At 58.9% G+C, this 24636-nt stretch overlaps 1 protein-coding gene across 1 annotated transcript in view; it reads left to right on the forward strand.

The window, feature by feature from the left end:
• TMPRSS9 (transmembrane serine protease 9) overlaps positions 1-20925 on the forward strand; it is a 47389-nt gene extending 26464 nt beyond the window's left edge. Inside the window, exons 7-19 of the mRNA XM_078850624.1 lie at positions 629-800; positions 1490-1764; positions 3189-3325; positions 5509-5913; positions 6686-6948; positions 8519-8790; positions 10923-11059; positions 12500-12869; positions 13145-13261; positions 15331-15502; positions 15895-16160; positions 19885-20021; positions 20505-20925. Of these exons, the coding sequence (XP_078706750.1) occupies positions 629-800; positions 1490-1764; positions 3189-3325; positions 5509-5913; positions 6686-6948; positions 8519-8790; positions 10923-11059; positions 12500-12869; positions 13145-13261; positions 15331-15502; positions 15895-16160; positions 19885-20021; positions 20505-20666 (2885 nt within the window). The 3' untranslated portion in view covers positions 20667-20925. The remainder of the gene's footprint in view (positions 1-628; positions 801-1489; positions 1765-3188; positions 3326-5508; positions 5914-6685; positions 6949-8518; positions 8791-10922; positions 11060-12499; positions 12870-13144; positions 13262-15330; positions 15503-15894; positions 16161-19884; positions 20022-20504) is intronic.
• Positions 20926-24636: the final 3711 nt, after the last annotated feature.

Raw genomic sequence — 24636 nt, forward strand, 5'->3', positions numbered from 1 at the left:
TACTCTACCCACACCCCGTTCCTTGTAGCTGAATCCTCTACACCTCCCTCCCCCACCCCGAGCTGGGCTCCCTCTGATCCAGAGCTGCAGCTTGATGCAGAGTCTGCCTGTCCATAAGATGTAGGTGGGAGGTGGCCCCAGCTGACCAGGGTCTGGGCTGGGTCGATGACCTGGCACCTCCCCCAGCCCGTGCCCGTGGCAACTGAATTTTTGTGTCTAGTCAGTACATCTGATCGGACACTGCCAAGTCCTCTTTTCGACTGAGCTTTCCAGTCAAAAACTAGGCACCTGGCAACCCTGTCCCCGCTGCATAGGTCATCATCCATCCTCATTCTGTGGGTGTTCGCAAGTCCTCACTACGTGGGTCCTCACCAGTCCTGTGGCCTCCTAGATCTACTCCAAGAATAATTTAAAATCTGCTCCATTTGTGGCATTCCAGGCAGTGGCCTTGCTCTCCGGGGCATTCAGCAGGCTGGGCCATGGGTATATGCTCTGCTGAAATGAATCCATCCCCAACCCCAGCGAAGGCTGCTGGGGCAGGTTTGCAGCAGCCACCTGCCTCTGTCTCTACCTGTGGCTGGAATGAAGGAGTTTGCAGGGCTCACACAAGGTCTCTTCTGCCTTTCAGACTGTGGGAGCCGCCCCACCATGCAGACAGCCCACAGAATCGTGGGTGGCACCGAGGCCTCCAGAGGGGAGTTCCCGTGGCAAGTCAGCCTGAGGGAGAACAACGAACACTTCTGTGGTGCAACTATCCTCACTGAGAAGTGGCTGGTGTCTGCGGCTCACTGCTTCAACGAGTATGGCCCCGGCCATGGCACCTTCCCTGACCCCCTTCCCATGGGCAGAGCCAGGATTGGGGCGCCCTCTAGCCCAGTGCTTCTCAACCTGTTCACCATCGTGGGTCACATACGTGGCTCTCTATGTGTTATGGAGGCTGCATCCACACACTATATATACTATCTGTAGGGCCCTGAGGATGTCTCATGGGATTGGGCCGCAAGCAGCCCACGGGTTGCTCTAGCCTCATATTCAGCCTCTTGCCACATCTCAGCTGGGATCCTGCTTCCTGCTGCAGTGGCTCGGCAGGGCGGATTTCCTGTTTGGCCCAGCAGGCACATGCCTACAGGCGCCAGCATTCTAGGGGCACCTTACCTCTCTAAACCTGTGCCCAACATGAAGGTCAGCTGTCATCAGGGGGGCTCTCAAGACACTGTGCCTAGGGGTGCGTAAGGTGTAAATCTGGCCCTGGCCCTAGGGCCACAGCCCAAATCCAGCCATTCTAAGCCCATGCAGCCTGGCACATCAGCACCCTTGGACGCACTGTGCCATGAGGGCAGGACACGTGGCGGGGCATGTGTCACGATGGCTGTGGCTCAGCTGAGGTCAAGGCCCAGCAGCCTCCTCTACTACCAGGCCTCACCTTTGACACGCCCAGTGGCTGCGCAGGGGCAGCTTGGAAGGGATCACACATGTCTGTGCATTTCAGGTTTCAGGACCCAGCGGTCTGGGCCGCCTACATGGGAACCATCTCCCTCAGCAGCTCAGACAGCAGCACCGTGAAAGCCGGCGTGGGCCGCATTATCCCACACCCCTCCTACAACACCGACACCGCGGACTTCGATGTGGCTGTGCTGGAGCTCGACAGCCCCGTGCCCTTTAACAAGTATATCCAGCCTGCGTGCCTGCCAGGCCCTGGGCACCGCTTCCCGTCTGGCAGGAAGTGCCTCATCTCTGGCTGGGGTTATCTCAAGGAAGACTTCTGTAAGCAGTGCCTCCTTGGGGTGGGGCACCCAAGAATGGGAGGGGAGAGGAGAGGGTGGGGACTCCTGAGAAGGGCCAGGGGTAGGGGGAACCCAAGAAAAGCCAGGGGGCACATCCTGAGCAGGGCCGGGGGTGGGGAGGAAGGGGGCACACCCCAAGAAGGGATGGAGGGACCCTGAGAAGGGCTGTGGGTATGAGGGAATCCTGAGGGGTGAGGAGGTACACCCTGTGAAGGGTCAGGGAGGGGGCAGGGCACAGCCCAAGAAGGGTTGGGGAACACCCTGAGAAGGGCTGTGGGTGGGGAGTTACCTTAAGAAGGAAGGGGGGATGGAGGGGGGAGGCACACCCCAAGAAGGGCCAGGGGAGAGAGGGTGCACATAGGGTTGCTAACTTTCTAATTGCACTAAACAGAACACCCCTGAGGCCCCACCCCTGCTTGCTCTCCCCCACCCTCACTCACTTTCACCAGGCTGGGGCAGAGGTTGGGGTGGGGTGTCTCTGGCTGGGGGTGAGTGGCTTTGGGTGCAGGAGGGAGCTCCAGACTGGGGCCGAGGGGTTTGGAGTGCAGGAGGGGGTGCAGGCTCTGGGTGGGGCTGAGGATGAGGGGGTTGGGGTGCAGGAGGGGGCTCAGGGCTGGGGCAGGAGGTGCGGGAGGGTGAGGGCTCTGGCTGGGGGTGGGGCTGGGGATGAGGGGTTTGGGGTACAGGAGGGGACTCCGGGTGGGGCAAGAGGTTGGGGTGCGGGAGAGGATTCAGGGTGCGGTGTCCTGGTGGTGCTTACCGCAGCTCCCAGGAATTGGTCGTTAGGTCCCTGCAGCCGCTAGGCGCATGGGCGGCCAGGGAGGCTCCATGCACAGCTCTCACGCCTGCAGATGCCATCCCTGCAGCTTCCACTGGTCACAGTTCTCAGCCAGTGTGAGCTGCAGAGCCAGCACAAGGGGCACGGGCAGCGAATGGAGCCTGGGAGCCTGCCTTAGCCCCAGACCCTCGCTGTGCTGCCGACCGGATTTTAAATGGCCCAGTCAGCAGCGTTGACCGGAGCCGCCAGGGTCCCTTTTGGACTGGGCATTCTGGTTGAAAACTGGAGCCTGGAAACCCTAGGTACACACCCTGTGAAAGGCAGGGGCGGGGCACCCTGAGAAGGGGGGTAGGGAGGGGCACACCCTGAGAAGAGCAGGGTGAGATCCTGTGAAGGGCGGGAGGGGCACACCCAAGAAAGGCCAGGGGGGCGTTTGATTGTGCAGAAGCAAGGGCGGGTTCCACGCTCTGCCCAACCACGGGGTTGTGGTGTTTGGCGACTAGGCTGGCAGCTCCCAATCCAGCCGCTCGGCCTGTGGCTGATTCTGCAGGGAGGAGGGGCCCGTGGGCTCAGGGCCGTTGGCCCAACGGGTGGATCAAGTTTATTACCTTGTCTCTTCCCACAAGTGGTGAAACCAGAGACCTTGCAGAAGGCGACAGTGGAGTTGCTGGACCAGGCCCTGTGTGCCAGTCTGTACAGCCACACCCTGACCGACAGGATGATGTGTGCCGGCTACCTGGAGGGGAAGATCGACTCCTGCCAGGTGAGGAGGGGCCTCTCTCAGCACCGGGCAGCAGTGTTGCGGGCATCCACTCCCAGAGATGCTGCCACGGCAGGGGCTCCTTCCCTTTCAGTTACGCTCACAGTCCCTGCAAGTGGCCCATTACAGCCCCCTGCCCAGCTAAAGGCTCTGGCACTTGCTACACTAGCCAGCTGCATCTGTCTGCCCCGACGGGCTGAGCTCTGAGCAGCCACCGGCGCCCTCCTTTGCAAGGGCTGGATGAACACACAGGCAAACTAGGCATGTGCTTAGGGTCCACGTTCCTGGGCGAAGCCTCAAAGAGTTGCCATGCCACTCATACAAATGTGGCTCAGCAGCCCTTCAGTCCACATGGGGGGTGGCCAGGCCAGACCTGAGCACCAGCCCCTCCCCTTCCACCAAAAGCACCATACCATCAGAAGCCTTGCTGTGCCCTCAGAAAGTCTGTGTCCCCGCCAGGGGGCACACCCCAGTGACTGAAAACCTCTGTTCTGGGGACACCAGGGCACGACAGAGAGAAGTTTTACCTAAGGTGGTAGGTTGTCTTGAGGAGCCCCTGGGTATGTTGGAGCAAGTGCAAATGATTGTTTCGATCAGCTGTTTGTTGTTATTCCTCTGAGAAGATGGGGCCCAGTGTCTGCCTAGTGCCCAGCAGTGGTTTAATCCAGCCCTGTCTGCAGCTGCACAGGATGGGCCAAGGCAGATCTTGCTTCTTTAAAACCAAATTAAGGCAGGGATTTATCAGGCAGTGGCTGGAGCAGGTCACGTGGAGTCAGGACTCCTGCGTTTTGCTCCTGGCTCTGCAACTGATTTTTGCTACATGTCCTTGAGCAAATCAGCTAACGTCTCTGTGCCCATTTCCCCATGTCTGAAACTAGAATCCTGGCACTGAGCTGCCTTGCTGGGGGAGGGGCCGGTTGCCAGGATTACTTCATTCCTGTTAGTGAATGGTTCAGAGGCCTCTGGATGGAAGCCCATATGTCAGGGCAAAGAGCTACTAACTGCAAAGACTCAACCTGCCAATTCTAAGTCTCCATGCTTGGGAAACACACGTTTGCTGCCGAGATGGTCCAAATCAAACCAAAGCCACTCTTCAGGGGCTTTTGCTCTGCCTCTCCTGGAAGCAGGACTGGCATCAAGGGTGCTGCTGGGACACCTACAAAGAAGTAGCCTAAATGCTCCTTGCTCAGTGCTAGGACCACAGGCACAAGGGAAATATCACCATGTGCCATGTGGAAGGCAAAGAGAGAAAACCAACCAGGAAATGTAACAAAACATGAAAATCCATTAAGGGAAAATGCCCTTTAATTTTGCAGCAAACCCCTCAGCCTGGGCACAGCAAACTGCCCAGCCCACTCCTTCAGCCTGGCCCGCCCACAGTCACAGCCCACCCGCAAGCCCACAACCATCCCTGCCCTCCTAGGAACAGCCTAGAGGAAGATAGATCTTTGCAGCACCAGATACCTTTGAGAGGCTCTCAGATACCTTGGGGATAGGTGCAGTGTCAGAGCCCAGATGGGCTGCAAAAGGCTTGAGGTTGGAATGTAATCTTTGTAATTTAGTAGCTTGACTGCTGGGCAGATGCACAGAGCAATCACACAGCAGGGCCATTGTTCAGGCTTTATGAGAACAAAGTCAAAGACCAACTCTGCAAGCTTAGTGCAAACTGATGAAATGTCGGTGCTCAGGAAAGCCTCAGACACGTGCTCTGTACACAGCCCAGATGAGTAACAGCCACTAGCCCAGGAGGAGCACTGGGCCCAGTGAGGAAAATGAAGGTTGACCTAAGACTTGGTGGTCAGTCTCATTAATAAAGAGACTATTAAGAGCTGGAGGCTATTGGCTAGGTCACTGGAAAGGTGATTTCCCCCTTGATGTGCAGCAAGGGCTCAGATTTAAGGCTGGCCATCTGAGAGGCCACTCTGCAGCTAAGTGTCTCCACTAGTTACATTCACTTAACGTGTTTCATCCAGGCAGATCCCAAAAGACATTACAGATTTGGGATCCTTCACCCACACCTGAAATGCAGCCAGCTGTGGGGTGGGACATAGCAACTCTTTAGCAGCATGCAGCAATGCTGCACACCAGGTTAGGACACAGAGCGAAGCGTAGGGAGGTGAAGTGCATGGTGCCCAGTCTGGAGTTGGCCCCTGACTCTGGTGATGCATGCTTTTTGTCTCTTGCAGGGTGACTCTGGCGGCCCCTTGGTTTGTGAAGAGCCATCTGGCAAGTTTTTCCTGGCCGGTATCGTGAGCTGGGGAATTGGCTGTGCTGAAGCCAAGCGGCCTGGGGTCTATGCCCAAGTGACCCAACTCCGAGACTGGATCCTTGATGCTATCTCCACCTTCCCCACACCTGCAGCTCTTACCGTCCCAATGACACTTTCCAGCACAAACGGTGATGCTGCCACCATGGAGGGGATCAGCAACAGCACCATGAGCAAACACAGACCTGTGTCCTCCACCTTATCAGCACCCACGGCCAGCAAGCCAGCTACTGCTTCTTGGCCGCAAGGTGCTGGGACGGTTGGGCTGTCTAGTTACAATGAGCTTCCCAGGCTTGAAGTTCAGGGCTCTGCCTTTCCACTGAAATGAAACAGCCTTTTCTATTGTGTCCAGCATGGCCCACATGAGCCTCAAACACAAAGCACAGCCTCTGCTGGAACGTTTTGTGCACATTTTGCACTCTGAAGATCAGGTGCTTCATAGCTTGAATCATGGAATATCAGGGTTGGAAGGGACCTTAGGAGGTCACCTAGTTCACCCCCCTGCTCAAAGCAGGACCAATTCCCAACTAAATCAAGCTGCAGGTGTTACTGCCAGCCCTTATCATGGGGAAACACCAGGAATTCTCTCCATGCCCTGAGCACAGTGGCTGAGGGAGCAGAATTGCACACAGCTGTGCTTGCTCCCAAGGCCCTTGCTGTCCTTTGCCACTCAAAGATCTCCTGGCAGTTCAAAGCCTACTTCTGCACCCAAGGAGAGTCCTGCAACCCCACACAGGCCAGGGGGCAGGGCAAGCTCCGGAAGCCAGCCTGTGTTTGTCAGCTCATGGCACCTGGTTCTCGGTCACCCCTCCTCTGAGGGAGGAGGTAGATTTTGGGTGTTCCTCCAGTTTCGGGCCTTTGGTGGAGGCTCATGGGGATGAGGGGTCACTGGAGTGCAGGCACTAGTGAGCCCCATCCCAGCACACTGCCGCTGAGAACGGAGGGGCTTGAGGGTCCTGATGAAAGCAGGCAGAAGCCCTGGAGAGGACCATGGGTGGCTATACCTGGGCACCTCCTGGGGGAGTAGGGCACCTGTTGGTGGAAACAGCAAGCTTGGCAGGAAGGACTTAAATAAATTTCCCTGACTTGGCCCTGAGCCATCACCAGCCAGCAGGGCTCAGGGCTCCCTCCTTGCCATCCCCAGAGTCAGCGAAAGCACTGATGGGCTGTGCTTTGGCTTCTATTTAGAGTGCGGTGGGCGACCTGGGCTTTCAAAACCCAGCAAGATCGTGGGAGGAATCGAAGCTTCCAAAGGAGAAATCCCCTGGCAGGTCAGCCTGAAGGAGGGGTCAAGGCACTTCTGTGGGGCCACTGTCATTGGGGAGCGCTGGTTGCTGTCGGCAGCTCACTGCTTCAATCAGTAAGAGCCCATCTCCTCTTGAAAGCTCTGTATATTGTGTTGTTGTTCCAGTTTCCCCAGCCCCAGTCACACTGCATCATCTGGGGCTGCTGAGAGCTTTTGTTACTGAGGTAAGAGGCAAAGTATTGTCATGGATCAGAAACAAGGAGTAGGAATCCATCACCAACCTTCACCATGGCAGAAGGTGAACAGCAGGTACTTCAAGGTACCGTACTAGGTCCCAGGGTGTTTCAATACATTTACTAATGATGCAGGAAGGGGGTTGAGCAGTGAGGAATTAAAATTTGCAGATGACACAAAGTAATTAATGTGAGTCAGGACCAGAGAGGACGTGAGGAACTTCAGAGTGCTTGAACCAAGCTAGAGGAAAGGGCAACATGATGTTAGGGTGCATAAGGAATGAGATGGAAAATCCTACAGAAACTATTATAATGCCACTATAAAAATCAGTGAGACCCCATCTGGAACTTGTGCTGCACTGTTACCCCATCTCAGGAAGGGCAGGGCAGGGCAGGGTTAGAAAGGGTTCAGCCAGCAGCAACAAAACCAGTTAGGGCTCTGGAAAAACTCTCCTCGGATCAGAGGTTGAAGAGACAGACTGTGCCTTAGAGAGGAGGCTAGAAGAAGGGACCTGATAAAAATCTATAAAAATAAGGAATGGTGTAGAAATAGGTCAGGCACATCTGTTCTCCCTGTCTCATAGCACAAGGACAAGAGCAGTCTCCTTGCCACTGAAAAGTACAAATTAAAACCCGATGAAGGGAAATGCTTTTAACTCTACATACACATAATTAGACTGTGCAACAGTGCCACTGGATGTCATTGAGGTCTAGAACTGAGTAAGATTTAAAGTGGGACTGGACTTTTGTATCATGGACAACAAGAATAGGCAGAGTTACAATAGTTAATGCAAACAACAAGAATTTTGGAGAGAAATGAAACCTTGTGCTTCAGGGTTTAAACCAGTCTCTGTCAGGGTTTAGGCTGGGACCCTCATGGGGGGCAGATTACCTTATGTCTGCCACTGTGGGTTTCTTGCACCTTCCTCTGAAGCACCTGGTGCTGGCCAGTCAGAGACAGGACACTGGGCTGGACAGTCTTCGGGCCCGACCCAGGCCAGCCCTTCCTCTGTGCCTGTGCCCCACGAGCTGCTTTAGAAAAGGACTTGTATGGCTTGTAACCAGTTAGCTCCAGTTTTCTCCTCCACTAGAGCAAGTCCTTGGCAGAGTGTCAGTTCTGAAAGGTGACTGCTGACCCTGAGCCCGCCCCACAGGCCCCGGCTGTCAGGGAAGTGAAGCCGCAGGAACCGGCATGGTCGGCCTTGGCGGATGAGCATTAGCCTTGTAATGGAATTGCTGTTGTGAATGGTGATAGTTCTCTCTAGCCAAGGTGAGGTCACCTAAAAGCAAGAGCCTCCTTTCACAAGAGCACATTAACCAGCAAGGTTCTGTCCATGCTGAACAGCGCATTGCAGGCCCTGAAACCTATTGACATTCATAAGATGCTTAAGCTTTAGCTGTTCAGAATTCACAGTGGGTGTCCGGGGGGCGGGTGTCCTGTGCACTTGCAGGACAAAGCTGGAATATCTGAAAGCCTACCTGGGCACCACATCCTTAACTGGTGCAGATGGCAACGCGGTGAAAGTCAGTATAAAGAAAGTGGTGCAGCACCCCTCCTACAACCCCATCATCCTGGACTTCGACGTGGCTGTGCTAGAACTGGCCAGCCCCCTTCGTTTCAACAAGTACATCCAACCAGTGTGCCTCCCGTTAGCTGTGCAGAAGTTTCCCGTTGGCAAAAAGTGCATGATTTCTGGATGGGGAAACATCAGAGAAGGCAACAGTGAGTAATGTGATTTATCTATTGATTTACTGTGAGCTAGGGAGAGACCGAGCAGGAAAACGGCTGCAGCCACCCACGCTGAACAGGCCAGGGGAATAGGAAAGAGGTTGAAGAAGTGGGGTGTCCAGCAGAGAGAGCCAGAAATCAACAAGCGCTCCGGGACCCCAAGGGAGAGAACCAGGGCCAAGGAAGTACCCTCTGCCATCAGGGAGCAAGACAAGGGAGCTGGCAGCTGGTCAGAGCCTGGGGCAGAGTGTGGTGGAGCATTGTCTGTCTACAACTGTCCAAGTGACATTGACGAGGTCCTTGCTTCAGAGAGCTCAAGCTCACAGCTAAGACTGGACCACATATCACTAGACAGGGGGATAGACACTAGGGATGGGACAGGGACTGGGTTAAGGCACATGCACTAGCAAAGGGAGCCTGTTGCCCTGTTAGGCAGGGGACAAAGACCACTAGGAAGCTTCCAAGATCCTGGGCACTAGAAAAAGTTAAACACCTGGAACCCTTCTGCCAAGCAGCGGTGGCAGCAGCAACAAGGGCCAGGTTCAGTATCTAGGGGATCCTCTTAACAAGACAAAACAGAACCACCCAGCAACTTGGGAAAACCAAACACTACCCCTGGGTGCCTCTGAGAGGCAAGACTTCCCCCCCTCACAAGCACTGAGTCGGTGCATAAAACTTATACTAAAAGGGAAAAGGAACCAGGGGTGCCGGGACAGGGGGGCAAAGGGACTGGCCTGTCCACTTTTCACCCAGGCCTGGCCGCCTCTTGTCCAGGCCAGAGCCAGGTCAGGGTAAGAGTCACACGGGCAGCTGTGGGGAACCGTGAACCCTCCACCTGCCCTGGACGGGGGGCTCAGGGACGGGGACACAGGCCAGGGGCTCCTCTCGGGCCCCTCCCCGCATCTTGGGAAGATGGAGGGACCCAGGCTCCCTGGCCTGGCTCTTGCTTCTGGCTTGGCCAGGAGGTAGGGCTTTGGGGGAAGAGGGGGGCAGGGGCATGGCCATGGAGGGGGCAGGGCCTCATGCCTCCCCCCCTTCAGGCAGAATCCATCACCCCCCAAGGGAACCCAGCATTCAATTGGGAAAACACCATGTTCAAAAGCACCTGACCAAAAGCAAACATCTACCCACAGTGTCCTTTGCCTTGCGGTATGAAAGTCCAAACCAATGTCCCTCAAACACACCACTCCCCTGTCCCTGCACTGCACCCCCTCATAGGTGGCTGGCTGCCTTTAGTCAGCAAAGGTGCATTCCCATGGGTCCAGCCCCACCCCAGAAGGGGGGGTGTCCAGCACTGTCTCACATGCTGCTGCTGGCCACCTGTGTGATGCCACATTCCGAGTCCAGCTCTCCGTGACCTCGCTGGGTAGCAGGGAGCCGCTCTGCTGCAGCACTGGCCCCGATCCAGCTCGAAGGGTCAGCGGCCCCTCAGTGAGCTCAGCCCCAGCAATCACTGACCAGCACTCAGGACTCTCCTTGGAACCCAACTGGCTCCATCCTTAAACCCCAGAGAAGGGAGGCTCCCATGGAGGTAAGAACATCTGGCTCCACCCCCTCTGCTCTTCACTGGCTTTTGGCAGCCCTCCCTGCTTAGCAAGTGAGCTCAGCTGAGGCTGCAGCATGCCCTAACTGAGCACAGTTCTGCTGCCCTTTCACTGGTCCTTCAGGAAAACAGCATTCAATATACGAGGGTTTGTGACCCGAAACCCGCCCAAACTGATCCCTGTGGCAAAGCAGCCGCCTGCTGCACGCCTGGGCAGAGCAGGTGTCTATGCAAACCCGGCCTGCTCCTGACGGCTTGTCCCCCTGCCTATCACTAGATGTCAGGGGAGAACTTGTTCAGGTCCTGCTTACACAGCTACTGAGCCCAGAGAGTAGCAGTGCCTGGCTCCAGGCCAGCCTGGCAGTGTAACGGAAGCCCAAGGGCTGCACAGCTGTAGCTTACACAGAGTGGAAGGAAATGCCGTCTGCCAAGGCGGAGTCCCAGCAGGATCGGAGTGGTCACTGCTGTACGCCGTGTGGCGCGTGGCCCCCTGGTATCTGGGCTGCCGTGTCCTGAGCAAGAGGGCGTCAGCTCCCCTTCTCCTCGCATCCCCATGCTTGCTAATCCCTTTATTTTCATGCAGTCACGAAGCCCGAGAGCCTGCAGAAAGCTTCTGTCGGCATCATTGACCAGAAGACCTGCAGTGTTCTCTACAACTTCTCCCTCACTGACCGGATGATCTGTGCAGGCTTCCTGGAGGGGAGGGTTGACTCGTGCCAGGTAAGAACCTTGGGGTTCTTTACTCACTCCAGGCCACCCTGGAAAGACCCAGAGAGCTGCCGGGAGCTCGTGGGCTCAGCATCTGCCTTGGGGGAAGGTGGGGACAAACTGCACAGGGACTGTGGTACTTCCAGAGGTTTTGTCTATGTGCTGCCATAAGCAAGATCTACATGGACCAGAGGTGGGCAAACTACGGCCCGGCAGCTGCATCCAGCCCTTCAGATGTTTTAATCTGGTCCTCAAGCTCCAGCCAGGGAGTGGGGTGGGGGGCTTGCCCCGCTCCGTGCATGCCGGGGCTCCGCATGGCTCCCAGAAGCAGCAGCATGTTCTCCCTCTGCTTCCTATGCATAGGGGCAGCCAGGGGGATCTGCACACTGCCCCCACGGCTCCCATTGGCTGGCAACCACGGCCAATGGGAGCTGCAAGGGCGGCGCAGCACACAGAGCCTCCTGGCTGTGCCTCTGCTTAGGAGTCGGAGGGGGGGATATGCCACTGCTTCCAGGAGCTGCTTGAGGTAAACGCCACCCCGAGCCTGCACCCCTGATGCCCCTCCTGCGCCCCAACCCCCTGCCCCAGCCCCGATTCCCCTGCCCCCCTCCCTCATCCCCAGCCCCACCCCAGAACCCACACCCCCAGCCGAAGCCCTCACCCCCTCCCACACTCCAACCCCCAATTTTGTGAGCATTCATGGCCCACCATACAATTTCCATACTCAGATGTGGCCCTTGCGCCAAAAAGTTTGCCCACCCCTGACAAGGACAGACGAGGAGGACAGTCCATCTGCCAGCATCAGCTGGGGCAGCTTGGCTCTTCGTTGTCTTAGGGAAGGTAAATGAAGCCCCACGCAGTTTAGTGAGTGACCTTCTAAACCACAATCCTGCTACACCACAGGAATATTCAAGACCCCAGGTACAAATTGCTGCCCCTGCCCCTAATAGCTGGACATAGGATTGTCTAGAGAGACTGTAACTGCTTCCTGGAGGCCTGTAGAAATGCTGAGTGCCATAAGGCAGGTCAGTGAGCTGCACTTGTTGACCCCAAACCCTCCTGACTGGAGAACAAGGGGCTGTTCTGTACAAGGGAAGGGCAGTGCACTGAAAACTCAAAACAGGAAATACTGTTTTACATAGTTACCCTGTGGAACTCAATGCCACAGGATATCAGTGAGGCCCAGAGTCTAAACACAGCTGGCCACTGATTAGCTAAAGAAAGTGTGCACAGTCACACTAGATGGGGTGAGAGGGTATGGGAGCTTCAGGGCATGAGCTGACCTTGAGAGGCTGGGTGAAATTCCCCCTACATGCAGGATATTCCACAAATGTGCAATGCACAGTTTCTTGTCCATTTCTCTGTAGCACCTGGTGGTTCCTCTGTTTGAGGAGTTCCCTCAGGGGCTCTGGGAAGAGTATACTGAGCTGTCGCTACCTGGCTTCTCCCCAGGGGGACTCGGGCGGCCCGCTAGCCTGTGAGGAGACCCCGGGCTTATTCTACCTGGCCGGTGTTGTAAGCTGGGGGATTGGCTGTGCTCAGGCTAAGAGGCCGGGGGTGTACTCTAGAATAACCAAACTCAAGGACTGGATCCTAGATGCCATCTCATCCAAGCCCAACCCCAGCTCTGGAGCAGGCACCTCGCCCAGCACGGTAACTGCCAGGACTTCCACCACAAGCAGCTCCCCAGCCCAGCCCAGCAGCAACGAGGCAGCCACCAGCCCAGTCAGCCAAATTACCACCAAGCCAGCTGCTACCCCCAGGAAAACCACCACTGCTGCTCCAAAGACCACAGGGGTTGCCAGGCCCAACCAGCTCCCAGGTACCAGACTTGAGCCAGGCTTGGGGCGCCTGTGAAGGGGGAGGGAGAGCCCCCACCACACATCAGTCACCAGAGGAGGGGGGAGGCACCCAAACTGCATGGCAGGCACCAGTGGAGGGGGGGGACCTCCATTGCACCATTGGAGTATTGGGGGGGACAAGCACCCTTGCCATGCAGCAAGCACCTCCCATCGCAGGGAACAATCCAGCCCCATATCAGACAGGCCTGGCACCGCGGGCCACACGCTGAGTTGGCTGTGGGTTGTCACCTTCCAGTGGTGACCTGTACCAGCTTCACCTTCAAGTGCTCCAGCAAGATCTGCATTGGGAAAGCGAACCCGGAGTGCGACGGCGTCACTGACTGCAGCAACGGCTCTGACGAGCGCAACTGCAGTGAGTACTGGCCAGCCTGGCCCCACCTGGACTTCCTGTCCGCCCTCCCCACTGCCTGGCCTTGCATGGCCCTGACCACTGACCCGCCCTGCCTGGCATTCCTGCCCGACCCTCCATACTGCCCAGCCTTCCTGCCCGGTCCCCCCTGCCAAGACATCTGCACTGCCCGGCCCAGCCTTCCTGCCTGGCCCTCCCCACTGCCTGGCCCCACCTGGACCTCTTGCTTGGCTGTCCCCACTGACTGGCCTCACCAGGCCTTCCTGCCCGCCCTGCTTCCCAGCCCTGCCCGGCCCTCCCCACTGCCCCGCCCCGCCTGGACCTCTTGCCTGGCCCTTCGCACTGCCCAGCCCTGCCTGGCCTTCCTGTCCAGCCCTTCCCACTGCCCAGCCTTGCCTGGCCCTCACCACAGCCCGACCCCTCCTGGCATTCCTGCCCAGCCCTCCGTACTGTCCAGCCCCACCTGGCCCTCTTGCCTGGCTGTCCCCATTGCCCAGGCTCGCCTTGCCTTCCTGCCCAGTCCCATATGTCCGGCCCTCCCCACTGCCTGGCCCCACCCTGCCAAACCCTCCCCACTGCCTGGCCTTGCTCTCCCCCCTGCCCAGCCCCACCTGGCATTCCTGCCTGGCCCTCCCTTCTGCCCGGCCCTCCCCACTGCCTGGCCCCACCTGGCCCTCTTGCCTGGCTGTCCCCACTGCCCGGCTTCGCCTGGCCTTCCTTTCCGCCCTTCCACTACCCGGCCTTGCCTGGCCCTCACTACTGCCCGGCTCTTTCTGGCATTCCTGCCAGGCCTTCTCCGCTGCCCTGTCCAGACCTCCCCACTGCTCGGCCCTGCCTGTCCCTCCTGCCCTGCCTTCCCCGCTGCTTGGCTCCTCCTGGCATTCCTGCCTGTCCCTCCCCAGTCCCCAGCCCCACCTGGCCCTCCTGCCTGGCCCTTACCACTGCCTGGCCCTGTCTGGCATTCCTGCCCAGCCTTCTTGCCTGGCCATCCCTGCTGTCCTGCCTGTCATTCCTGCCCAGGCCTCCCCACTGCTTGGCCCCACCTGGCCCTTCCCACTGCCCAGTTTTGCCTGGCCCTCTTGCCTGGACTTCCCCATGGCTCGGCCCCGCCTGGCCTTCCTGTCCAGCCCTCACCACAGCCCAGCCTTGCTGGCCCTCCTGTCCAGCCCTCACCACTGCCCAGTTTTGACTGGCCCTCTTGCCTGGCCTTCCACACTGCCCAGCCCCGCCTGGCATTCCTGTCTGGCCCTCCCCACTGCCCAGCCTTGCTGGCCCTCACCACTGCCTGGCCTTCTTGCCCCACCTTGCCTGGCCCTCCCGGCATTCCTGACCAGTCCTCCATACTGCCCAGCCCCGTCTGGCCCTCTTGCCTGGCTGTCCTGCCCGGCCCTCCCCACTGCCCGGCCCTCCCTACTGTCTTGCCCCCGAGCCAAGCCCCACCTGGTTCCCTCTGCCCAGCCCTGAATGCTCCATTCTCCCCCCCCACCCCCCACAAGCCCTACCAAGCTTTTCTCTCCCAGTTCTGCCACCTGGCCGCACGCTGCTCCTGCCCCTGCCACCCAGCCTGAGCCTTGGGGTCCCCAAGCTTCCAACCCATTCCTCTGAGTCAGTCTCTGCTCCTGAGGGGAGCTGCAGGCCCAGCCCCACCCAAAATGTACAAATCTGTGACAGGAAGTGGGCACCCATGGCCTACCGCTTGTCCCCCTCCTATCCTGTCGCTTACCCACAGGCCCCTCCCTGCTGCATGCCACTCAACCCCAGTCTGATCATGATCTGGTCCAGCAGCTCCATAGAGCCCGATGGCCCAGCCTGCCTGGGCAGGAAGTACCCCCTGATCATCCAACCCAATCCCTCTGTGACAGCCGTTGGGTTCTTCGCACCGGGGTCTCAGCAAGGCCTGTTAACTCCGTATCTGTCAAACCCAGCTCCTTCCTTCCCCACATCCCCTCCAGCGGGCTACCCCTGAGGACTTCGCCCACGCCTCTCCCAGGAGCCTGCTTGTTGTGGGGCAGGGAGGGAGCTCAGACACTCATGTCTGCTTAACCAGCAGCTGCCTTCCTCCTCTGTCTCAGATTGCGGCATGACCCCTGCCGTGGCCTTCAGCAAGATAGTGGGTGGCAGCGGAGCAGCCAAGGGCGAGTGGCCCTGGCAGGTCAGCCTCTGGCTGCGGCGGAAGGAGCACAAGTGTGGGGCCGTCCTCATTGCTGACAAATGGCTGCTCTCAGCAGCTCATTGCTTCGACATGTAAGTGAGACAGGGTCACTGTGGCCTGGCCCAGCTGGGCCCTCCTCGGGGCTGTCTGCTCAGCTCTTCCTCCACATGTCCTAGGCTGCCAAGCCAGCACTCCTGCCCCGTGTCAGAGACCCACCACACAGCTTCTGCCCAGGGGCAGAGACAATGGAGAACCAGTCATGGGGGCACTGCCATTGAAACCATGGGCAAGGGGATGGCTCCTGCCAGCACTGCCTGCTGCTGGGCCTTCACTGAGCTCAGGGCCGGGGCAAACGCTTCCTCGCATGGCTCAGCAAGTGCTGCCATGGCGTATGCCTGCAGGAAGTGCCTGCAGGAAGGCGACCGTTTGCTGGCTGTGCTGAGCCCCCTCCTAAACAGCCCCACTGCTCTCTCCCACCTTGCAGCTACAGTGACCCCAAGATGTGGGTGGGCATTCTGGGGACGCCATTCCTGAGTGGCACGGACGGGAGGGTGGAGAAAATCTTCCGCATCTACAAGCACCCGTTCTACAACGGCTACACACTGGACTACGATGTGGCACTGCTGGAGATGGCCACAGCTGTGCGGTTCACCAGTGCCATCAAGCCCATCTGCCTCCCGGACAATTCCCACATCTTCAGGGATGGGGCACGCTGTTTCATCACAGGTTGGGGTGCCACCAAGGAAGGAGGTATGGTCCCAGGGACCCAGATGGTACTGTGCTGTACACAGGATAAGCCATGGCCCCCTGTGCGTCCAGCCAATACATGAGCCACGCTGCTCCAAACAGGCCACTGTTTGCGCCCTACCCCTCCAGCCAACACCCACACCGCACCGTACCCCGCCAGCCAACACCCACGCTGCCCCCACCGCACCGTACCCCTCCAGCCAACACCCACACCGCACCGTACCCCTCCAGGCAACACCCACACCGCACCGTACCGTACCTCTCCAGCCAACACCCGCGCTGCCCCCACCGCGGCCGTACCCCTCCAGCCAACACCAACACCGCACCGTACCCCTCCAGCCAACACCCACGCTGCCCCCACCGCGGCCGTACCCCTTCAGCCAACACCCACGCTGCCCCCACCGCGGCCGTACCCCTCCAGCCAACACCCACACCGCACCGTACCTCTCCAGCCAACACCCACACCGCACCGTACCCCTCCAGCCAACACCCACGCTGCCCCCACCGCGGCCGTACCCCTTCAGCCAACACCCACGCTGCCCCCACCGCGGCCGTACCCCTCCAGCCAACACCCACACCGCACCGTACCGTACCCCTCCAGCCAACACCCGCGCTGCCCCCACCGTACCGTACCCCTCCAGCCAACACCCACACCACACCGTACCCCTCCAGCCAACACCCGCGCTGCCCCCACCGTACCGTACCCCTCCAGCCAACACCCACACCTCACCGTACCTCTCCAGCCAACACCCACACCGCACTCACCGCACCGTACCCATCCAGTCAACACCCGCACCGCACCGTACCCATCCAGTCAACACCCGCACCGCACCGTACCCATCCAGTCAACACCCGCACCGCACCGTACCCCTCCAGTCAACACCCGCGCTGCCCCCACCGCACCGTACCCCTCCAGCCAACACCCACACCGCACCGTACCCCTCCAGCCAACACCCACACTGCACCGTACCCCTCCAGCCAACACCCACACCGCACCGTACCCCTCCAGCCAACACTGCATCTCTCCAGCCAACACCCGCGCTGCCCCCACCTCTCCAGCCAACACCCGCGCTGCCCCCACTGTACCGTACCCCTCCAGTCAACAGCCGCGCTGCCCCCACCACGGCCATACCCCTCCAGCCAACACCCACACCGCACCATACCCCTCCAGTCAACACCCACACCGCACCGCACCCCTCCAGCCAACACCCACACCGCACCGCACCCCTCCAGCCAACACCCACACCGCACCCCTCCAGCCAACACCCACACCGCACCCCTCCAGCCAACACCCACACCGCACCGCACCCCTCCAGCCAACACCCACACCGCACCGCACCGTACCCCTCCAGTCAACAGCCGCGCTGCCCCCACCGCGGCCGTACCCCTCCAGTCAACACCCACACCGCACCATACCCTTCTAGTCAACACCCACACCGCACCACACCGTACCCCTCCAGCCAACACCCACACCACACCGTACCCCTCCAGCCAACACCCACGCTGCGCCCACCGCGGCCGTACCCCTCCAGCTAACACTCACACCGCACCGTACCCCTCCAGCCAACACCCGCGCTGCCCCCACCGCACCGTACCCCTCCAGCCAACACCCGCGCTGCCCCCACCTCTCCAGCCAACACCCGCACTGCCCCCACCTCTCCAGCCAACACCCGCGCTGCCCCCACCGTGCCGTACCCCTCCAGTCAACACCCGCGCTGCTCCCACCGTACCGTACCCCTCCAGTCAACACCCGCGCTGCCCCCACCGTACCGTACCCCTCCAGCCAACACCCACACCGTACCCCTCCAGCCAACACCCGCGCTGCCCCCACCTCCCAGCCAACACCCGCGCTGCCCCCACCGCGGCCGTACCCCTCCAGCCAACACCCACACCGCGCCGTACCCCTCCAGCCAACACCCGCGCTGCCCCCACCTCTCCAGCCAACACCCGCGCTGCCCCCACCGTGCCATACCCCTCCAGCCAACACCCACACCGTGCCGTACCCCTCCAGCCAACACCCGCGCTGCCCCCACCTCTCCAGCCAACACCCACGCTGCCCCCACTGTACCGTACCCCTCCAGTCAACAGCCGCGCTGTCCCCACCGCGGCCATACCCCTCCAGCCAACACCCACACCGTGCCGTACCCCTCCAGCCAACAACCGCGCTGCCCCCACCGTACCGTACCACTCCAGTCAACACCCACACCACACCGTACCCCTCCAGCCAACATCCGCGCTGCCCCCACCGCGGCCGTACCCCTCCAGCCAACACCCAAACCATGCCGTACCCCTCCAGCCAACACCCACACTGCCCCCACCTCTCCAGCCAACACCCGCGCTGTCCCCACCGTACCGTACCCCTCCAGCCAACACCCATACCGCACCGTACCCCTCCAGCCAACACCCGCGCTGCCCCCACCGTGCCGTACCCCTCCAGCCAACACCCACACCACACCGTACCCCTCCAGCCAACACCCGTGCTGCCCCCACCATGCCATACCCCTCCAGCCAACACCCACACTGCATCTCTCCAGTCAACACCCGCGCTGCCCCCACCTCTCCAGCCAACACCCGTGCTGCCCCCACCGTACCGTACCCCTCCAGCCAACACCCACGCTGCCCCCACCTCTCCAGCCAACACCCGCGCTGCCCCCACAACGGCCGTACCCCTCTAGCCAACACCCACACCGTGCCGTACCCCTCCAGCCAACACCCACACTGCCCCCACCTCTCCAGCCAACACCCGCATTGTCCCCACCGTACCGTACCCCTCCAGTCAACACCCGCGCTGCCCCCACTGCGGCCGTACCCCTCCAGTCAACACCCGCGCTGCCCCCACCGCGGCCGTACCCCTCCAGCCAACACCCACACCGTGCCGTACCCCTCCAGCCAACCCCCACGTTGCCCCCACCACGCCCGTACCCCTCCAGCCAACACCCACACCGTGCCGTACCCCTCCAGCCAACACCCACGTTGCCCCCACCTCTCCAGCCAACACCCGCGCTGTCCCCACAGTACCGTACCCCTCCAGTCAGCACCCGTGCTGCCCCCACCGCGGCCGTACCCCTCCAGCCAACACCTATGCTGCCCTCCATGCCGTACCCCTCCAGCCAACGCCCACGCTGCCCCCACCTCTCCAGCCAACACCCACGCTGCCCCCAGCACGCCATATCCCACCAGCCAACACCCACACCGCGCCATATCCCGCCAGCCAACAGTCATGCTGCCCTCCATGCCATACCCTCCAGCCAACACCCACATTACACCATATCTGTCCAGCCAACACCAACACCCCCTCTAGCTTGTTCCTCTCATATGATACATGCACCCGCACAGTGCAGCCAACATCCATGCCTTCTCCTTACATCTGTGCTCCCACTCACCCTGCTCTGATGCATGCACCATCCCCATTTGGCTGTCGCCTGTGCCATCCCTGATTTCCACACTCCAGCTAAATCATCTGCCCGTGAACACCTGCACCATTCCTATCAACACAACCCATGACTAACAAATCCAGCTGCCCAGTGCATGCCTGCTCTGGCAGGAAGAGAGCCCAGCCTTCCCCAAGAGAGGCCTCACCCGCATGCCACAAGAGCCGGCCCATAGCCTGGGTGCCACATGCTGCAGCCAAGCACCACAGGACACCCCACTCCCTAAACCCCATGCCCCTCTCTCCCCAAATTCCAGGGTCAGGTGCACAGGCTGACAGTGATCTTTGTCTTTGTAGGCATCATGTCCAAGCACCTGCAAAAGGCAGCAGTAAATGTAATTGGCGACCAGGCCTGCAAGAAATTCTACCCCGTTCAGATCAGCAGCAGGATGGTGTGTGCCGGCTTCCCACAGGGCACCATCGACAGCTGCTTGGTGAGCACAGACTGGCCAAGGGAACCCTGGAGCTGGGCCCACAGGGCAGAAACTTCCCTCAGCCCAACCTCTCCCTTGTTGGGCTCCTGCCCTGCTCTCTCACTGACTGCTTGGGATCTCCTCTCCCCGTCTAGTGTCCCTTGGCTGGCCCCTAGCAGCGAGAGTCAGGGGAACACCAGGCAGCCAAGGGGCACTGGGCAGCTGCTGTTCTCCCCCTGCTAACAGCTCTGTGTTTCATTGACAGTCACCATTCCCAGTGCCTCTCTCCCCACAAGAGATCCCTAATCTCAGGCCACAGCCTGTGTATGCAAGCTCATGTGCAGAGCCACCCCAGAAGCAGGGAGTTGAGGGGAGCAGGTCCCCATGGAGCTGGGCTGGGCCCCTGAGGTGACTCTCAGGAATCGGCTGCTGGGAGCAAGAGCATATGTCGAGGATGGCTGGGGTCTCTTGCCCTGACACAGGCTGGTCTCCCTCTTTCCGCAGGGCGATGCAGGTGGCCCCTTGGCCTGCAAGGAACCCTCAGGGCGCTGGTTTTTAGCTGGAATCACAAGCTGGGGCTATGGCTGTGCAAGGCCTTACTTCCCTGGCGTTTACACCAAAGTCACCGCCGTCCGGGGCTGGATCAGGCAGAACCTCAAGCTGTGAAGCTGCATTTTTGTACTCAGGGAAGGAAAGAAGCGTGGGATGGAATGGTTACCAGAGTGCCTGGGGCACTACTTCCTTAGCCCACATACACTCCTTCATACTGCCGAGGGGTGAAGATGGCCCAATGCCAAAGGCAGGTGCAGCTGATGTTCTGCACCAGCTATGGTTCAGCACCAGGGCATGCACTAATCAGAGCTTCGTTGCCTAGAATGGTGCAATTCTAGACAGTGGCTCCTGTAAATAAATATGGCCTGTTTCACCCAAGCCCCTGCAGCGCAGTGTGTGTGAGGGCTAGACGGGCCCCGAACTGCTGGAAACCCAGGCTGCATAGAGTAAAAACCACCCACTATCACCACAGTGGCTGCGGGATCACCAGCTCCGAGTAGGTGATTTATACCCTGGTGCTAATGCAACAAGGCCCTTCCAGAGGGGCCCATGACTGGTGCTTGCACACACGCTCCAGGAGGCGGCTCTAAAGACCCTCTGCCCCTGGGTTTCAGGGCTGGGCTGCTAGCGACAAGAAACCAGACCAAACCCACCTACTGTACCACAGCTTGGATGCCCCTCACTGGCAGAAGCTCCACCCCAGATCTGTACCCATGCCCCAGCCAGCCTCAAGCACCTTGCCAGGGATGGCAGGACTTTGGTATCACAATGTTCAGTATTGCAGTGCCTGACTCACAGGTGCCCTTAGGGGAAAGTCACTCACCTAAGACAGGGATGTTCAACCCTGCGCACTGAGTGGGGAGCTGCCTATGTCAGCCAGTGGGTAATACCAAGTGAATCATAGAATATCAGGGTTGGAAGGGACCTCAGGAGGTCATCTAGTCCAACCCCCCACTCAAAGCAGGACCCATCCCCAATTTTTGCCTCAAATCCCTAAATGGCCCCCTCAAGGATTGAACTCACAACCCTAGGTTTAGCAGGCCAATGCTCAAACCACTGAGCTATCCCCCCCACCAGGATAAGCCCAGCCCCTCCAAGGTAATGTGGCACCTGTCTTCACTTGTCCTTAGCCAGACAGGGCACTCACCTGAGAATGCCACTTCAGCTTTTCCCAGGCAAAGCCACATGGCAAAGCAGCCCACGCCTCCCTTATAGCCCAATGCCCTGGTCTTTGGGCACTCAGCTGGGGTGGGAAACCAGTTTTCAAATCCCTGCTCTTCCTGAGGTGGAGCAAGAACTTGTCTCCCACCTCCCTGGGGAGTGCCCTCACCACACAGCTCTGGCTGGGTTCTCTCTGGCTGCCAAGAGTTAGTTATACAAAGGGAAACAGCTTCAGCAAGAGGTTGAGAGACTCCCACCCAGGAGAATCATTGCCCAGGCAATTAGGGAACTCGCCTGGAAGGCAGGTGAGCCCAGTTCTAAATCCAGCACAGCAAGGATTTGAAAACAGCTGGCCCATATCACAGAGGAGTGCCCAAACACCTGGGCTATTTGGTGTCTTGGGATCAACAGATTCAGCCAGTCTCAAAAATTCCTGAGATGGTCACCCCCTTGGCCAGCTTTTGTGCTCGGAGCACACCTACCAGATCAGGCCCACAGGGGATGGGGGGACACCTAGGTGTGAGTGAGGGGCAGAGCAGCTTGGTGGTGTCAGGACTGAGGTAATTTTGTGCACATCAGCGGCTAGAAATTTAGGCGCCTCCAAGGTGAGGCAGCAGCTGAGTGGGGCGGGGAGGGGGAAGATGGGTTTGAGGATTTCAGGATGCAACCCACCATGAACATCTGGTGCAGAGACAATCCTTCAGCCTACCATGGCCAAAGCGCAGCCCTGCCCATAGAGCTCCCATTAGGTACCATTGTGCTGCATTACAACACAGGCTGGGCCCAGAGTCCTTTCAGATGAGCACAGTATGAGCTAATGCAGCCATTGGTTGGGTGGTCCAGGCATGGCCCCTGCTTAGGGGCTCCTGGACAGGCTCCTGGCTAGGCCCATTGATTTAAAAAGGCCTCCAGGCTGTGGATCTACTATAAGTGCCCACGGCCCTGCCGTGGTGTCAGGGAAGTTGTGAGACTGGTTCCAACCCTTTCTGCCATTAGATGTTATGTTCTAACCTTAGTGCAGCTTAGAAGGCAACTTCAAGCCTTTGCTGAGTTGTTTATGCAGCAATGATTCCCCAGGTCACAATCCAACATCCTTTTGGCTTGGAACTGCCCTAGGATTCTGGGATTGCAATGCTATCTCCTAGCAGAGTGGGTTGGGCTCTGCTGGCCCCAGCAGCTATTAAACATTCCTGGAGGCAGACTCCACCTGCCCACAAATCCTGCTTTGTTCTGGAAAACCCTGTGTTCCTAAGCACAAGACACTGACAAGCCTCAGGCTGCGCACAACTCCATAATGCACCTGTGCAGGACCAGAGAGCAGGACGATCACCCTGAGGCCCAGTGAAGGCCCAGATGTGATTCTGGTCCTATTCAGCATAAGGCTCAGGGAGGCATCTGCTCCATGCACAGCTGTGATCAAGAAAAAGCCCACAGGGTGTTAGGCTGAGCTGATAATAAAATCCCAGGAGTGGCGCAGAGCTCTACCACCGCCTGGCTCTGGATCACAGCAGCACACGGAGTAGAACCTCCGCGAGCACTGCGCTGCAGAGCCCCAGCACTCAGCTCCCCTCACTCTGTTGTTATTTAACTTCCCCCTCAACTGAGCTGGGGCAAAAAGCTGAACAAAACACCTGACATTTTTACAGACAGTTCCTGGGCGTTTGGTCCCTTCTCCTGGTCCACAGGTTCTCAATGACTCAAGGAATAACCAGTCTCAGGGGACCCACTGACTGGGTAAGAGCAAAAGGAGGGCACTGTAGGAGCTGGAAGGACTAGGGCAGCTGTTGGTCCTGCCCTCTGGGGCTTCTGGCTTAGGGCCCCTATGAAACCATCCAACCCTTGGTCAAGTGGTCTAAACCCCAGAGATGGCCCTGAGGGGGCCAGCAGCCATTAGCTGGTCACAGTATTTAATCCAATACTTGGAGCAGAGATTCATCACATCCCAAGTGGGGAAGGGCCCCCACTTCATGGCCCCGAAAAGCAAAGGGCAAAGACTGAAAGTGAAGGGGCATGACAGGGAAAAACAAACAGTAAGAGGCCAGCTGGCAGAGTCAGCTCCTTTAACCTTTGCTCTTCGCAATTCCACGCAGCCCCTCTCTACGCCCCCCCCCAGCAATCCTGGCACTCATTTCCTTGCAGATTTCTTGTCAGGCACCTCAATAATGGAACGAAGCCAGCAGAGGCCATAGAGCCAGGACAAGGTGCACTGGTGACGCAGGAAAGGCCAGCACAGGCTGGCCAGGACAGGCTGCTGGGGGCCTGCAGCTGAGCTCTATGCTGGGACGAAGGTGGAGATTTTTAATTCCAAATCTCTCATTTGGCAGCAACTCTTGGGGTTGCAGCCCACGCGGCTGTATGGCATAGTGCTGCTGCAGGGGCTGGGGCTGATGCACTACCAGACAAGGCAGGCCAGACTATTTCTTGTAACAATCCAACATCCCCATGTATTGAAATCCTCCCACCTGTGGGATACTTGGCAGCAAGCAGTGAGCCCCACACCATTGCCTAACAATTTCCTTGTGAATCCACCAAACCTGCCTGCCCAGCCCAGAGACCAACCTTCCTACTAGAGACACCAAACCCGCAGTCCAGGGGTGGATGTGCACTGCCGATAAGGCTCACGTTCACTTCCTTGGGGAGCGGGACAAGTGGATTGCTCAGCAGCCTTTCAGGAAGGGTTCCCTGCCCCCGTAGCCCTTTCATAGGGCACCCGTCAATGAAAATATTCCCTAGCCAGTCTCTCAGCCCCCTACCCTGGGCCTCAGACTCCACCCAGGGCACTAAGCAAAGCCTACTAGCAGGTGATGGCACTGACAGAATGGGCAGCAGCCACCGCTCTGGCCAGGCACCATCACCCCTCCCTGCTTTGAGCCTGCATTTTGCACTACTCAGACACTGAACTCACGCAGGCTAATAACGGGGA

The sequence above is a fragment of the Lepidochelys kempii genome, chromosome 25 (assembly GCF_965140285.1).
Source record: "Lepidochelys kempii isolate rLepKem1 chromosome 25, rLepKem1.hap1, whole genome shotgun sequence".
NCBI classification, from domain to species: Eukaryota; Metazoa; Chordata; order Testudines; family Cheloniidae; genus Lepidochelys; species Lepidochelys kempii.